General features: G+C 37.5%; 1 protein-coding gene across 2 annotated transcripts in view; it reads left to right on the top strand.

Annotated features, from left to right (window-relative positions):
• The window catches only part of ebf2 (EBF transcription factor 2), a 145,717-nt gene that overhangs the window by 117,883 nt on the left and 11,291 nt on the right, over positions 1–16,543 (top strand). For both annotated transcript variants that reach the window (XM_051928327.1, XM_028799604.2), the window contains exons 8-13: positions 5,315–5,456; positions 7,169–7,299; positions 7,934–8,060; positions 10,301–10,389; positions 13,184–13,249; positions 14,393–14,570. In XM_051928327.1, coding sequence (XP_051784287.1) covers positions 5,315–5,456; positions 7,169–7,299; positions 7,934–8,060; positions 10,301–10,389; positions 13,184–13,249; positions 14,393–14,570 — 733 coding nt within the window. The remainder of the gene's footprint in view (positions 1–5,314; positions 5,457–7,168; positions 7,300–7,933; positions 8,061–10,300; positions 10,390–13,183; positions 13,250–14,392; positions 14,571–16,543) is intronic.

Raw genomic sequence — 16,543 nt, 5'->3', positions numbered from 1 at the left:
TCTGTTTTTAAATAAGACTTTCAAATTCTAATTGAAATACAAATGTTTCTTGATGAACAAAAGTAATGGGAAATTTCCGAATATATGTATTATTACCCTTGATTTAGCTAAAAACCTAGCACCAGTCTATGCTGAGCCCCATGAAGCCAGCAGGCACGTTGTGAAAGAATGAACTAATACTCATAATCATCATCAGCACCAGCTTTACACAGCTCATCACAATAACGTCATGCAATGTGACCAAATGTTTTAGGCACTGAACCCCACCCACTAACAATTTGTATTCATTCAGTGCTTTTAAAATCACTGCATAATCCTGAGTGAGTCAATTAAACTGCATGTAATCCATTTCTAAATGTACATTTTTAGAAATATATTAAGAAGGCCTGAACCAAGCTATGTGCAGCAGGCAGTGATGTACTCTCACTTGTAGAATGCTGGACGTTGAAGCAGAAGTGTCATTGATTGGTTTGTCAGATGGTGGTCCAGTAATTTTTGTTAGACATGAAACCCCCTTCTGTTAGGTACATAACCAATGCCCTACTGGGTTTGTGGCAAAATATAAGTGATGTCACCATGCCCCTTGTAATAAAATGCTGTTTTTCCTAGCTATGCCCTGTTTGAGATTATTCTCACAAAGTTAGGCACTATATCAAACAGCAGTTTGACTGACATCGAGAGAAGGCAGAGTAAACAAGCAAATAGCAGTCATCAGCAGCCCTCAATCTTCTTGTAAAGAGCTTCCTAATTTAGAAAAAATTGGAGAGTGGAAGCGTTTGCAACAGTGCTTCTGTTCATTCTGAAAAAGGGCTGATCAGAAACTATGATCTGGTCCTTATCCATCTTTTTTTAATAACCTTGATTCTCCACCTTGTAGGAGTGGACACAGCATCTTGCTTTAATTAACTACACATTATTCATTCATTTCAGTTTTCATTATTTACACAGATAAACCAAGATTTGTTATGTTGAAAGTGAAAATACACCCAAATCAAGTATCAGTGGCTCTTGTCAATTCTCAATAAAGAGAATTTACCTTTGACAAATACTGGAAGATGTGTTCTTTGCTGACAGAGAAAGCTATACAGACAACTTAAAATACTGTAGGCTCTCGGCCTGCCTACTGTACCCCCCCCCCCCCCCCCCCCCCTTAACTCCACACATCAGGGGAGTGAGGCAGGAAATGGACCAACGTGTTTCAGGAAGTTGTCAAGAGTTGAGTGATTGGCTCCAGATGGAGAGGTCACTGTCTGTGACCCAGGAAGTGGTCACTTGGGAGACTCCCGCCTCACTTCCTCTGTCTTTCACCACCAGCTAGCTCTGTTAGCACTTTTCTTTTCCTCCATACTCCTAATGTCTTTCAATTAACTGTTTCAAGGCTGCAGATGCAAGCTTGTCTCTCCAGCCTAGATTACCACAGTGTTCATTTTGGAAGCATTTAGAACCTAAGTTCCCTAATCTGTAAATGCTGCACAATTAGAAAATTCTAATTCAGATTTGTATAGCCATTTGTGATTAGTATTCAACTGTAATTGTATTTTTGTTTAGCAAAACAAAAACAAAAATGTAAATAAATAATGCAATGAATTAAGAAAGCTAACACAATATAAAACAAAACACAAAATGAATGTAGTATGTAAATAATATAATACTTTTCAGCACTGGTGTTTTAGGATAGTTGTCTTTTACTGAAGGTATTTCTGAACTTGCAGGTCAGTGTTTGGATGCCATAGTGCTAAGGTTATTGCCTCGGAAGTGACAATAGCTTTTCAGCCAACATGGCTAAAATTCTTTGACATGGCACAAGCAGAGTTTGGTGTACATCTTTGGAGCCAATTTGTGAAATACATGAACAACAATTTGGATTGGCTTACTGTCTCACATGGTTACGTTTCCACACCAAACAGCAACAGCACCAGAGAAGAGACAGCGATCAAAGATCAAAATGATCCCCTTATTTATACCTCCCATCTCAGAAAGTGTAGAGAAAATAAGTTTTCCACCAATACCTGGATCCATGCAAAATGAATCTTAATTTCCACTATTTTCTAATTTCCTTGAATGACATTTGGTCATGTCACTTGCTTAGTTTTGGCTCAATGCTTATATATGGAAACCATTCTGAGAGTAACAATGTCAACAAGTCCAGTAGGAAGGCGAATGACAAGACTGTAGGGAAGCCTGAGCACTCCCCATTCTCCTTGTGTTTAAGTGGGTTTCCTCTTGTAGTCCAACATTCTGGTTAGGTGAATTGGTCTTAGTGTTGGTGTGTGTGTTTATGTTCACCCTGCAATTGGTTGTCACCTTATCCATGGTTTGTTCTTGCCTTGTGCCCGATGATTGCCGGGGTTAGGTTCCAGCTTCCCCTCGACATTGCTCTCGATAAGCAAGTCAGGAAAATGCTGGATGGATTAATGACAGGACTTCAGTTGATGCATTTATATTTAATGGCATGTTATTTTTAGTTGTTTGGATCGGTAATTTGTTTTTTGCAATTTTCAGTTATAAACAATCAAAATGGTTTCTCCATAGTTATAATGTCTTTAGGTTAACTTATTCATGCCTGTATTTTAAAACTATCAATGAGATCCTTCTCCATATCTTCTCAAAAACACCTCATGTGACCCATCTCCAAAAGACATTCTCCAAAACAGTCAACATAATCATCTCCAAGATGACATCTCAAAATTAACTTTACAATTACAATTTATTTTTGTATAGCCCAAAATCACACAAGAGGTGCCGCAATGGGCTTTAACAAGCCTTGGCTTTTGACAGCCCCCCAGCCTTTACTCTTTAAGAAAACAAGGAAAAACTCACAAAAAAAAAAACCTTGTATGAAAAAAATGGAGAAAACCTTGGGAAAGGCAGTTCAAAGAGAGACCCCTTTCCAGGTAGGTTGAGCATGCAGTGGGTGTAAAAAAAAATGGGGTAAATACAATACAATACACAGAACAGAACACAAGTAATCCTTAATACAATATAATAGTGCAGTACAAATATTACAAGTACAGAGAAGAATTCAACAGTAGATGATATTAAATAATATGATTTGGATTTGTTCAGTGTCCTGGAGACCTCAGCCATCAAGCTGCCTCCCCCTATTGGCCATTCGACAGCTGAGACATTGCCAATTTGATGAAATGACCCCTCTACTGCAATCCTCCATCAGATATGACTTTACTTTAGGCAGGCAAAACAAGTTCACAGTAGGGCAGTGGCACCAAGTGCCACATTTGAGTACAGAGAAGAGAAACAGAATAGGTGAGGGTTAGTAACAAATTATAACGATCATGTTACTTACTGTATGTTTTAGTGCTAACGACTAACAACAGAGATGCAGTCTGTACAGTTAATCAGCACCTTTAGTCAGGATATGCTAAACTGAAGTAGTGAGTCTTCAGCCAGGATTTGAAAGCTGAGAATGAAGGGGCATCTCTTATATTAGCAGGCAGACCATTCCACAGTTTAGAGGCCCTGTAGCTAAAGGCACGACTTCCCACTGTTATTTTTTTAATTCTTGGAATCATAAGCAGACCGGCATCTTGAGATCTTAACATACGTTCTGGGTTGTAAGTCATGATAAGTTCAGATAAGTAAGCCGGACCTTGGCCATTTAAGGCTTTATATGTTGAAATCTGCCCTAAACTTAACTGGGAGCCAGTGTAAGGATTTAAGAACTGGAGGTATGTGTTCGTATATTTCTTAATCTTGTAATAATTCTTGCAGCAGCATTTTGGGTTAGCTGTAAAACAGTTGATGACATTTCCCCCAGACGTTTGTCACAAAATACTCAATATAATCATAGAAAAAGTAAATCTCAAAAGAGAGAATAGCTTTTTTTCCAGTGGTTCATCTCAAAATAGTCAATGAGATATCCTTTACCCAATGATAAATATAAAAACAGTCAACATGCACTCTACCAAAATGGTGGATTCCATCTTCAGAAGTATATATTAAAAGAACCAATGTGAACTCTGCCAAAAACTATACTGAAAATCATTCAGCAGAGTTTCTAGTAGTACACATAAAGATGGTTAATGAGGTCCTGCTTCAGAAAAAACAACATAATAATCACTGTGGCCTGCCTTGAGATGTTTGTTCTAGAAAGGTCCTTCTCCAGAAGCAGTCACCGTTATAATACAGTGTGTGTGTCAGACTCGTCAGCCTGATCATCCCTAAGAACCTCATCCCAAGGCAGTAAAGAACTAGTCTGCCATATGTTTCAAAGCACTTGAGACAATTCACTTTTACATTCAGAATATGAATAAACAAAGTAGCTTGTGTGGAAAGCACAAGGATGTCAACTGAGGATGAATATATGTGTGATTAATTGTGTTGTAATCAGAAGATTTAAAAGACTCAGTTACCTTGTACTCACTAGCTTTGAGATGGAGTTTCATTTGAATGGATTTCCTGTCAGTTATTCTTACTGTCAGAATACAGTATACCAGAGCTACCATTTTAAAAAATATTTTTCTTGCCTGCTTTTTGGTGGAATTTTCCTTTAGCAACTAAAGTGCCTGTTCACGGTAGGCAGTAATGGGGCCTCTGCAGTGACTGGATAAAAGAGCTGCCATCACTTTCTCCTCTAGATCATCAACTGATGTTGGAGTAATGTTATTTAAACTGGCAAGCTTGCATTCAATGAGGGTGTGGGATCTCTTGGCTGGGTCCTACGGGGGTCTTGTATATAAATTATTTCCACACTTTATCAACACTTAATCACTTCCATATGTTTAATGCTGTTGGGAGCTTTCACATACACCCCCAATGTGAACTTAGTCAGAGGACACTGCTGAAAGGGAAAGAAATGGAAGGAAACTAATCTTTACACACAGTTCAGCTACCGAGGCTTGACAACCCTTTATTAGCCTATTTCTGTAGTTTGAATATTATAAAGAAAATGTTTAATTTCATGAGTTGTTCCAACATCTTCCAAGCTGTTATTTAAAACAATTAACAATAATAATAATAATATTTGCCAACAACACAATCCTAATTTAAATAAAAATGAGGGACAATAATTGAAAGAGTGAGTGGATACAAATAACTTATTTTGTATCCCCCTCAGCTTCATGACTTTTATTTCTTTTTGAAATATTACAATTGCTTCATTGTAAAGGAGCTGCCTAATACTAGAAGACAGTAAACTGCATGGCAGCTAATAATGGACTTTGGGAAGGGATTCTTTTAGCATTTCTTGTGACGTCAGTGATATTGAGAAAAGCGCTATATAAATGTAATGAATTATTATTATTATTGTTGTTGACTTATAGAATTGTGTAAATGCCATTCTTTTTATGTCTTGTAGGTTGTTTTATCCACAACCGTCAGTGTGGATGGCCATGTCTTAGCTGTCTCTGATAACATGTTCGTCCACAACAACTCCAAACATGGTCGGCGGACCCGCAGAATGGATCCTTCAGACGGCCCAGAACCTGGCATGGAATATGGTATGTCTTTGCTCCTATCCTGCCATAAAAGCACACAATGAAATGCTTGCTCTGACATTCTGTCTGCCTTTTTGATCACTGCTTTTGGATTATGGACTTGTATACTAAAGCAACAGTACCTTACCCTTCTCAGTTTGTGTTTTGTTGTCAGCTCACACTGATCTGTATAAACACTGTGCTGGGTACAGTCAGCTATACTTTACAAAGCAGCACAGTATGATGTAGAGTTTCCCGGACCCTAAGTCCACGAGAGAGCTAAGTGAAGTACAAGTTCTGTAGTTGCCTCAAGTGAAGATATTTGGTACAAATACCTGTATGCGCTCAACCATATGTGTTATCTAAGGGGACTAATTAGTTATTTGGCCTACTTACTTAGAAATTATCAACATTTGCAAAGAAAGAAGAGGTATATTTTACATGTCAACTGTTTTATAATTTACGCACAAAGTAAATTTTAAATATATAGTGTACCAACCCAGTTGGAGATTCTAACAATGGGAGTTACATGGTGAACTTGATTTATGGAGACTAGGATTTTCAAAATCAGAGCTTAACAGTTTTGTCTTTAAATCCTAGCTTGGTTACTGTCTGCAGAGTTCACACCTTCTCCTCTAGTTCATTTAGGTTTTCCTCTGGTTATTTCACTATTCTTCTCACATCCCAAAGACATGCATGTTAGTTAACAAGTCCATTATGAGTGAGGGTGGGAGTCATCCTGTCCAGCATCGATTCCAGTCTTGCACCTAACAATGCTGGGATGTTTCTGCTATACTGACCCTAACTAATTGATTTTTAAAAATTAATGGATGGATAATAACAGATGCCCTGTATGTGAAGATATCATTTATTGCTGAATGTGATTGTAATAAATCTTAAAGTGATCCAAGTAAAAATCACATTAAAAAGCTGACAGTGCTGAGGATAATGACCATACAGTATACAGTATTAGATGTGTGATCAGCTGGTTTTATATGCTTTTTTGATTCTAAAAAGGAAAAACAAAATGATGTGAAGACAATCGTTTTTCTTTCTATTCTATGTGCTGTGAAATGGTCTTGTTTGTAAAAATGATGAAGAACATGAATACAGAGTATATTCCAGAATTGCTGAAATCCAATAACATGTGGCATTTGAGTAATTCTTCTGTTGTTTATGCTGTTACTATTCTAATAGATATTATTTTAACATGCTGGCAGCCATACAAAAAAATGATATTACTTGTTGAGAAAGCATAAAAATTTAAATATCTGGAAGCAATAGAGAGCAGTGTGGTGGTTACTGCTGGTGCCTTACAGCTACTGAGGTTTGGATTTGATTCCCTAAAACGTGCTCAATTTGCAGCACAGCCACTCTCTGTGTGATGTCTGCATGTTCTTCTTGTGAGTAGTCGATTTTCCTACCATATAGAAATGATGGCCTGTTTGACTACAGTAAGGTGTGTGAGTTTGTTTCTGCTTTTCTCCCAATGTTCCCTGTTCTTTTACAACTCTATTCTAGAAACAGTGAGTTCACAAATAAATGGATGGCAGCAAAACAAACACAAAGTGTGTACTTTATTATGTTTATCTGATGCCCAACTTGTTTCACAATAAACCAAATATACAGAATTTTGTACAAAAAACAAACAGTTTTGAACAACTGTAGTATATTTCCAGCATAGGTCTGTTTTTTTAGGAAGAGTTTTCAATTTTGAATTTTTAATGTTCTGACAGCAACACCTTGCATCAAAGCTATCAGTCCCAGTGAAGGATGGACAACAGGAGGAGCCATGGTCATTGTCATCGGGGAGAACTTTTTCGATGGGCTCCAGGTGGTCTTCGGCACTATGCTGGTGTGGAGTGAGGTAGGGATCCAGAAAATTATTTCAATTATATACCTAACTCTAAAAATGTCAGTCAAATAGGTTTCATTTCCATGAATCCCACTGAGTCAGCCATGATGTTACAAGAGAAATCCAACTTTGAAATAAAAAAATATATAAAATTATAAAAAATAATTGTGGAGACCCTTTAATCGAAAACTCATTTCGTTACATTGTAAAATTGTCACTGTCAAAAGTGTCTATACATATGAATAGTGTTAATAGTTTTAAAGAAACCTTTAAACACTGAACAGTTTTGGTGGGAACCTAAACATTATTCTTTTCAATATCTCCTCTGACTGGGCCTTAAAAGCCATCTGGAAGAGGTCACTCTACTTTACTCAAGATTTCCATAATCCTTCCTGGTGTTCTTCCTAAAACACTACTCCCTAATCTGACAAATAAACAACCAATACAACAATATTTAGAAGCTAAGCAAAAAGAATCATCCAATAATTCTAAACCTGAAAACAAGAACAAGTTTGTAAAGCATGTCCTCAGTGATTTGAAGCATTTTTGGTTGTTGGGTAGGTTTCAGATATGCTGGATCTAAAAAAATGGCACTACCTCTTTGTTCTGAATTTCTTTGGCACACCTCTGGTGTCATTTGTTACAGCTAATTACACCACATGCGATCCGAGTACAAACCCCACCTCGGCACATACCTGGAGTTGTGGAAGTCACGCTCTCCTACAAGTCGAAGCAGTTCTGTAAAGGAGCCCCTGGTCGTTTCATCTACACTGGTACGTATCTAGCCCTTTTGGGCACTACTGCATTTTGCTTCTTTATATTTTTTTGAGAACAAGTGACCCATAGAGAAATCTGCTTTGCTCCTTCAGGTCACTGAAATGCAAAAATTTTTAACTAAACATCCAAAAGTCCCTTAAGTGAAATATAACTCAATGGCAGTAAACCGTGTATAGCATGTGATGATGGGGAACCAAGTGCTGCTCACTGAAGTTTTCTTTGCATGGATATTTTTGTGGAGATAAATTGTGTAAGAATGGAGATTAAGCAGTGGCTGCACAAAACATGTAATGTCCTAAATCTGGCTAAGCAGGATAAATACACCTCTGTTAGGTTCAGTATTATTTTGATAGATGAGAAATTAGCAGTCACCTTGGGATCTATTATACAGTGCCTTTATTATTTATTTGTCAGTCTGTCTTGGAATGAAAGCAAAGTGATAGACAGTTTTTAAAACAATGAACACTACAGGCTATATTTCAAGTGCCAAGGGATCACACTTCTCCTTTTGAAACTCTTTGCTGGGGTACTGAAACTGAAATGAAGATTTCATGTAATAGGTGAACCTCAGATTCACGAGAATCATTGTGGGGACTCTCTCCTGGCCTATAGCAGTGTCTTTTTTCTTGCATAAATATATGAGGAGCCCTGGAAATTTGCCAATTCTGTCCACTTTTGCTTTGTGGACTTCCAGAAGGCTTATGACTGTGTACCCTGTGCCGTGGTATCTCATGGAAGGTGCAGCATGAGCACGTATGAAACTATGAGTCACTGTTGCATGACATTCAGTCTCGGAATTTGACAAGCAATACTGTCTGTGTTGTGAAGTAGAGTTGGTTCCAATATGGGTGCATCTGTCTTACTGACAGCCACAACTAAGCTTGGAGAGTATCTAGTTAGAGGATCTGCACACCGAATCTCTGTTGTTTGCTAATGATGTTGTCCTCATTGTTCATTGATCTCCAGTGTGCATTCAAGCATTTTGCAGGAGAGTGTGATACAAACGGAATGACAATTACAGTAGCACTTCTAGATTGGAGGTCATGGTCGTCTGCTGGAATTGAGTAGTTTGATCTCTGCATGTTAAAAGTGACTTGTTGCCCCATTTGAAAGATCACTGACTTGCTCACATATACGGTGATCAGAAGAGTCAGCCATGAATTGTGGGAAGGTGGAAGATAAAATCTTAGGAGAGGATTTTTAACTATTGATTAGTCTATAACCTCATGCTCACCTATGACCACAAGCTATCGCTAATGAGAGCAATAATAAGATCAGAAGTACAAGTAGCTAAAATAAAGTTCCAATGAAGAATTTTCTGAGTCCACTCTCCATAAAGGATTGAAAAACTCAACAACGGCCTTATCATAGAACTACTGCTTGTTTGGACTGATAGGAGCCAGGTTGTTTGAGCATTTAGTTAGGATGCCTCCCTTGTTGACTCCTATAGAGGGTGTACCAGATTGTTTTTTTGGAGATGGGTGGATTGGGGGTTAAGTGCATACCCAGGGTACTGGAGTGGTGATATGTCTTGTAAGGCTTGGGAACGTCTGGGGAGTGTTGTTATGGGATTAGAGATTAGAAGACGTTTTCTGTTCACCTTGATGTGTTGTCTCTATTTCTGCCACCAAGATAAATGGATGAAGAGTAATGTGAAGTGATTTTGTTAAGTAATTATGAAGAGCTTAAGTTAAAAGAGTTATTCTCAGATAAGAAGTGTGCTGAAGCTTTAACCATTTTTTGTTCAGTTTCTCATATAGTCTTCTTGTACTTAATTCCACTCTGACATCACAATCACTAGAATGCATGATTTCATTATACTTCTATTTCAAGGACTTTAAAAGCCTTCATTTTTCTGTATAGTTTTGTTGGTAGAAAGAAGTCAACTGTATAGACATCTATTCCCTAATTACCAAAATTCTTATTCCACCCTTAGACACTGCTGTGTAATTTTTTTCCTTTCCACCCATTTGTTTATTATTACCTTGGTGTTTTCTTCTTGCATTTGTTGCACACTATGCCTGATGTGTTCTATTGACTAATATTGCTGTGGGCTGAAAAAACACTTTGCAACAGTACTGACAAGAATTGGTATTAAATAAAATAAAATTTTGTAGATAAGACTGCTGTATCGCACTGGGTGCTGTTGACTTACAATGCTACCAAGGCACTTACTATATTTCTAACAAGTGCAAATATCTTTTAAGACACGTAATGAGATGATCTTTCTTCACAGCCCTGAATGAGCCAACTATAGACTATGGGTTTCAGAGGCTTCAGAAGGTTATTCCACGCCACCCTGGGGATCCAGAAAAACTAGCAAAGGTCAGTGGATCTCTCCTTTTTTTCATAACTTCTAACTGACATGACTCCAGGATGATGACTATGATACACATTTTCAGTCATCTTCTGTCCAATGTCTCAGTTCCTTTGCTCGTTTTTAACCTTTCTTTTTATTTACCAGTTTCATATATGGCTTTTCCTTTGAAACTCTGCCTCTAAGGATTTGGCAATTTTTTAAAAAAGTCAAGGGCCTCTATGTTGTTTGTTTCTCATGCTACAGACTCTGATGTTCTTCTCCTCTTACTCAGTGGTGTGTCTGGGCCTTGCCCTTCTTTCTGTCCTGGTTAGATCCAGCTTGTCCTCTTCTCTCAAGACAGTAACAGACACACACACAAAAAAAAAAACAAAACAATAGACTGACACATTTCTTGAAAAAAACATTCTATTTTGGCTATTTTGAATGCAGATCTGACTTTTAGGAATCCACAACAGAATAAGAGGTTTCAGCAGTGCTAATGCAATTGCAAAGGTTTCTCTAATAACCAATTACTATGTAAACATGACTAACTAAGGATAACCACAAGAAGTTTACCATTAGGGCACTGAAGGAATTACTGCTGAAAATAGGGTTTTGCAGCCATATGTAAATAATAAATTAAAAATCAGTCATTTCAAGTAGTAATATCCATTCTAAACACTCTATATTGCCCTGGCTATAGTTTTAAACCAATTTACTAGTGTCTTGATAATAAAAAGTATTAGTATCTATCAAAAACATGAAACTGTCTGGGTGAACCTAAACTTTTGAATGATAGTGTATATTCTACATGTTTTTGGAACCATACTACAGGGATGCCAATACAATTTCTTAAAAGAAATTGCATCATTTTCTGTTCTGATTACCATGGGGGAGAATTGATTCCTGATTTGGTTACTTTCATCAGTAAATTACAATAAATGTATATCAATTCTGAGTGATCAGATTCCATCCTGATGGTAGTAAAATCTTCTAAGATGATTAGAACCCCATCCAAATTGCACAAGTGGTCAATGAAGAGTTTGAACAGCATGGCAATAATTCAAACCATATACCACAGTCATGGAAGACAGTCTGATGTAGTGGTCATAAACGCCAAGGCTGCTGGATCCATTCCTGGCTCTCACTTGCTGTGTGACCCTGAGATAGTCACTTACCCTACATGCGTTCTAACTGTACAAGTAAATGTTTAAACTGTGGAATGTCCTATTCTGGTAAGTCACTTTGGAAAAAGGCATAAGTGAAAAGAAAAGGTAAAAACAGACAAAAAAAAAAGCAGACATCGAAAGGTGGATTTCTGAGTGACTCCAAACTTGTTCCCATTTTAACATTTTTTTTTTATTTGCAAGCTTCTTTTTTTATTAAATTTAATTAATTACAAGCAAATCAAACTTAACAAAACCAAAATTCAGCGCCCATCCAAAAGAAAGAAAGAGAGGAGAGGATTTGCAAGTTTCAAATCGGCCCATTCTTTGAAACTCTGCCTCTATACCAGCATCTTAGAGTTATCTTTACACTGTTGCAGATTTTGTTGCAGATGTTGCAGACACTGGTATTTGGCGTGTATGTAAGGAATCAGACAACTGAGATCTCTAATGTATCTGTTCCTCAAACTATAAACTCTGATGTTCTTATTCTCTATTGCAGTTGTGCATCCGGGTTTGCTTTTTTTTCGATCCTTGTTAGACCCTGTGGACTCTTTTGTTTAAAATCTTCACTTTCTTAGAACTCTGTCACACGGAATAGCTTTCATATCATGAATCAACAATAGACTGAAGTGTTTTTTGAGAAAGCTGTTTGGTTCAGTTCTGGGCCATTTTTGAACCCAGAACTGAACAATGAAAATGCTGTTATCTTACAAACCAAAGAAATTCAGTTTACTTGCTTTATTGTGCAGAATAAAAGATTCAATTGTGCTAACATCATTGCAAAGGTTTCTCTAATAACCAATTACCATTTAAGTATAATTAATTAAGGATGATCTAAGAGAGTTTACCTTTTTATAACACTGGGGTAATGGCTACGGAAAATGGGACTTTGCTGTCATATGTGAATAATAAATTCAAAATTAATCATTTCAAACAGTAAGAGCAACATTAGCAATCATTTGGCTATATTTTAAATCAATGTAATGGTAGCTTGATTACAAAAAGTATCTGTCAAAAGAACAAATATTTTAAGGTGATTCCAAACTTTTGAATGGTGCTACAGAAGAGATTTAATTAAGACACAAAATATTTGTTAAATATGTATTTGAATTTAAGATTACATGCTAGAGAAATTACATATGGTATGACTCCAATGTTGTTTAGTTTAATGTTCACGAGGCTCATACTTAAATTTATTTGTTCAGACAATCATTCATTAAGATGACTTAATGTAACAGCAAACATTTTTAAATGACATTTACAGGATGTAAGCATTGTTAAATCTGTGTTTTATTACAGCATTTATATCTAGTTGTTTTAACAAGTTTCAATATTATATCACAAAGTTTCAAAAATATATGAATGAGATAGATTCTGTTGTGTTGCCCAAGAAAATAACCAGCTTCAGCACCGTGGAGAGTTCAGTAGAGCGGCAGCTGCTTCTACAAGCTCTGCTCAGTGTTTCTGAAAGAAATTGGTGTCAGCCTGAAATCTTAAAAAATGAAACAAAGAAATTTTTTCTAAGGGTTTTGTATCACTGTTATTAATACTGCCAAACATGATAGGTCCATGCCTAACTTGTGAAAACCTGTTCAATCTTAAATAATGTCTAGAATTGTAAATGTGAGTGTTATTTTTATCCCGTCTTTAGGAAATGCTGCTGAAAAGAGCAGCGGATCTTGTTGAAGCGCTATATGGGAATCAACATAGCAACCAGGTAGGTCTTTGTTTGTTCAGAAGACATTCTTTCAAGAGCGGTTGTTTAACAAAGTGGAAGACTTAGTAGAACTCCCCAGCATTTCCCAGGTTTAAACCCTTAGACTGAAGGTCATTTCCTGCCTTTGTACACAGTTACTTCCTCACTGCTCTCTTTCCCAATTCAATCAGCAGCCATCTCCATTTTTATTTATTTCAGAGTTATTATGTGTATGTTGCCTCAAAATGTGAAGGTGCATCAACAATGCACTTCTTTCTTCCTGCCGCACACATTCCCTGTACAGTATTCAACGCTCACCAAGCAGTTTGAACTCTACGGCCTTCTGCTGTAGGTAACAGCTTTGGTCCTAGTGTACCAAACCAAGTTGCTCCAGACTCTTGGAAAGTGAAGAGGTTTTCAGATTAAAGAAATGCTTAGTTTTCAGCATTAGATGACAAATTGGCAGCCAGCAGAGTTAAGTCTTCTGTTCTTCATTCACATTATGTTAATCCATGGTTACTGCTTTGCCACTCTCTGTCTCTCTGTTTTCTTCACCCAGCCATACTACATTGGTTAATGCAAACCCCAAGCTTAAAATAAACCTGGATATTCCACTTACTTGGTCTGAATTGGTGTGTTTCACATTTTAAACTCAGCTCTCAGCTATACCCATTGTCAAGCTCTGGCTACTCTCTAAGGACTCTCCCTAGATAACAGCCCAGCACCTTGAGATTTTCTTGGTTCCTTTCATATCTTAAAATAGGAGCTAAATGTGTAGAAAATGTCCCTTTAACCTTTTATAACATCATGTCTGTAGTACTCATTGGTATAGATGTCATGGTGTGTCTGAGTATTGGGAAAACTGAAGGCCTGGTCTGGGAAGAAAGTCCATCTCAGGTATAATATATCATGTGTTCTTCCAATGAATCAATGGGGAGTGAATTCAGTTTGTTATGATTCACATTAATGGTATTTGATAGCATTCAGAACTTATGTGGGTTTTAAGCATTAAAGGCATGGTAGTTTACTTGTTCATATCAGACATTACTAGCCAAAACTTTTTAATAGAAAAATGTTATTTTGTCTGTTGGTCAGACTATTCCTTCTACTTGTTTGCTCCCCCCTTTTAATGTCTTCCAAACTCTGTTATTGTAACTTTCTTAGGATATGTTGCTGAAACGTGCTGCCGACATCGCAGAAGCCCTTTACAGTGTGCCACGCTCTCATAGCCAACTACAGGCTCTGCCCAGCTCGCCAGCTCATGGGAGTGTCATGGGGCTCAACTCTTACAGTGGCCAGCTGGGTGTCACCATTGGAGAATCTAGCCAGAGCAACAGTCAGAGTAAGAACAGCAGCCTCCTCTTTACTTTTGCTTTGATGTTAAACTAACAAAACAGCTTATTAATTTTGCTAGATTAAGTGTTAGAGCTAAATTGGTTTGAATTAAATAATTATATGCCATTAATCAAGAGATCCCTTTATATAGTAATTTTCTTTGTGGAACTGTGGAGAATCATCGCATAAAGCATAAAATACCATATATGTTTCAAGAAAGAATGAGTACAATGTACCGAATAGCATAACATGATTGTAAAGTCAAGCAAATGGTGCATAAAATAAGTTGAAAAACAGAAGAAGTTTCACAGTATCATCTTAATGCTTGAATTGTGCTCTACCCCCGTGTCACATGACCTATCACAGACTGTCCTCACACAAGTAAATATGAACTAATCATTCAATGTTATCATGTGAGGAACAATAGGTTCCATTCAATCCTTCGTCCTCACTATAAACACAATTTTAGGCCAACAGGAATGTGTTGTTAATGCTATTACCACTGATGTAAAGAGATGGAGCAACTACTGCATTTTCTAGCTGCAACAAGATCACCTTCATTGGCCAAAAACCATTTTGATTGATCTATTCTTTATATTTTTATATCTGGTTTGCTGCAGTTTGAATCAAGTAATCAAAGATGTCTTTAAAATGATGTCAATACCAAGAAAATTAATAAATAAATTGAGTTCAGGGTGGTGCAGTGATAATTACTGCAGCTTCACAAATCCAGCACCCTGTGTGTGAGTCCTGCAACTAGTTGCTGTTTGTGTGGAGTTTGCATATCCTATTTGTGCCTTACAAATGTTTTCTTACCACATCCACCAAAATGGGCATTTTAGGTATTGGCCCCTATGTGAATGTGAGCATGGGGGTATTTTTAATTGAGTCTTTCAATGACTGTCTCCTGCCTTGCTGCCAGTGCTGCTCAGATAAACTCCAGCCCCCTGAGATCCAGAAGTAGATTGAGTCTGAGAATGTTATATAAATTGAATATATAAATTTTGACGTGCTCATGCCCTGAAGGTGCTGTGCTTTATATAGCCTGAGAAGAGAGTGAAGTACCTTTAATCAAGAATTTAACCTAAAAATGTCTTTCAGTCATGGTTGAGGATTTTTGACATACTATCACAAGTTATTACACTGGCATTGGCATGCATGACTGAATGATGAAGACTGCAGCACTAGCAGAAATTCTTGGCAGCAACAGTGGATATGCCAATGAATAGTGGTGAATGAGGAAACACTGCATAGTCACTAAGACAAGCATGAGCCAAGGGTCAAGTGTACTCTCCATCAATGCAGGGCATCAAGTCTTTTCCTGATAATACCATGCAGCTCACTGTTCTCTTGTAACTATAGTGTAAGGCATTAAAAGATCGCTTAATTTTGCAAACATAGCGCAATCAAGCTTTCTGAACTAGTCTGCTATTATATATCATGTGAAACGAGACAAGAAAAGCCACGATAAAGGTTCAGGGATCCACGCCGTAAACTTGAGAAAATAATGGAAGTTTCAGGCAAAACAATACAGGGACAGAGTAGTGTTTCGAGACTAAGTCCAGCACAAGACTAAATGGGAGACAAACGCCAGAATGACTTAATAGCAGACAGGAAGGAAGAGGAGGGCAGTCTGGGCTGCACCCGAAAGTGAGGTCAGGCATGGGACCAGATGGGGGGTCGATTCTGGAATCTTCTGAGGATGTTTAGAGGAAGGAGAAAAGGCACTGTGTGCACTGCCAACCCTTGATCCGGCATATCAACACATTTAGTCAAGCCCATCGATGGCTTCCCATGTGCACGTGTGTGACACAGGGCTAACATAAAGGGGTGGTGATGTTGACCTGTTATGTAATATTCTTTCTGTTACTGCATCCTATCTATGGCTTCCTAATTTACCGAATATATTTTATAGAACAGTAGTTATTATCTGCTTCACTCTTTAATTAGAGCCTATTATTCATTTATGAAGCAGACAAT

The sequence above is a fragment of the Erpetoichthys calabaricus genome, chromosome 1 (assembly GCF_900747795.2).
Source record: "Erpetoichthys calabaricus chromosome 1, fErpCal1.3, whole genome shotgun sequence".
NCBI lineage: Eukaryota > Metazoa > Chordata > Cladistia > Polypteriformes > Polypteridae > Erpetoichthys > Erpetoichthys calabaricus.
Note: the sequence above shows the minus strand (reverse complement) of the source record. Positions and strands in the feature narration are given on the sequence as shown.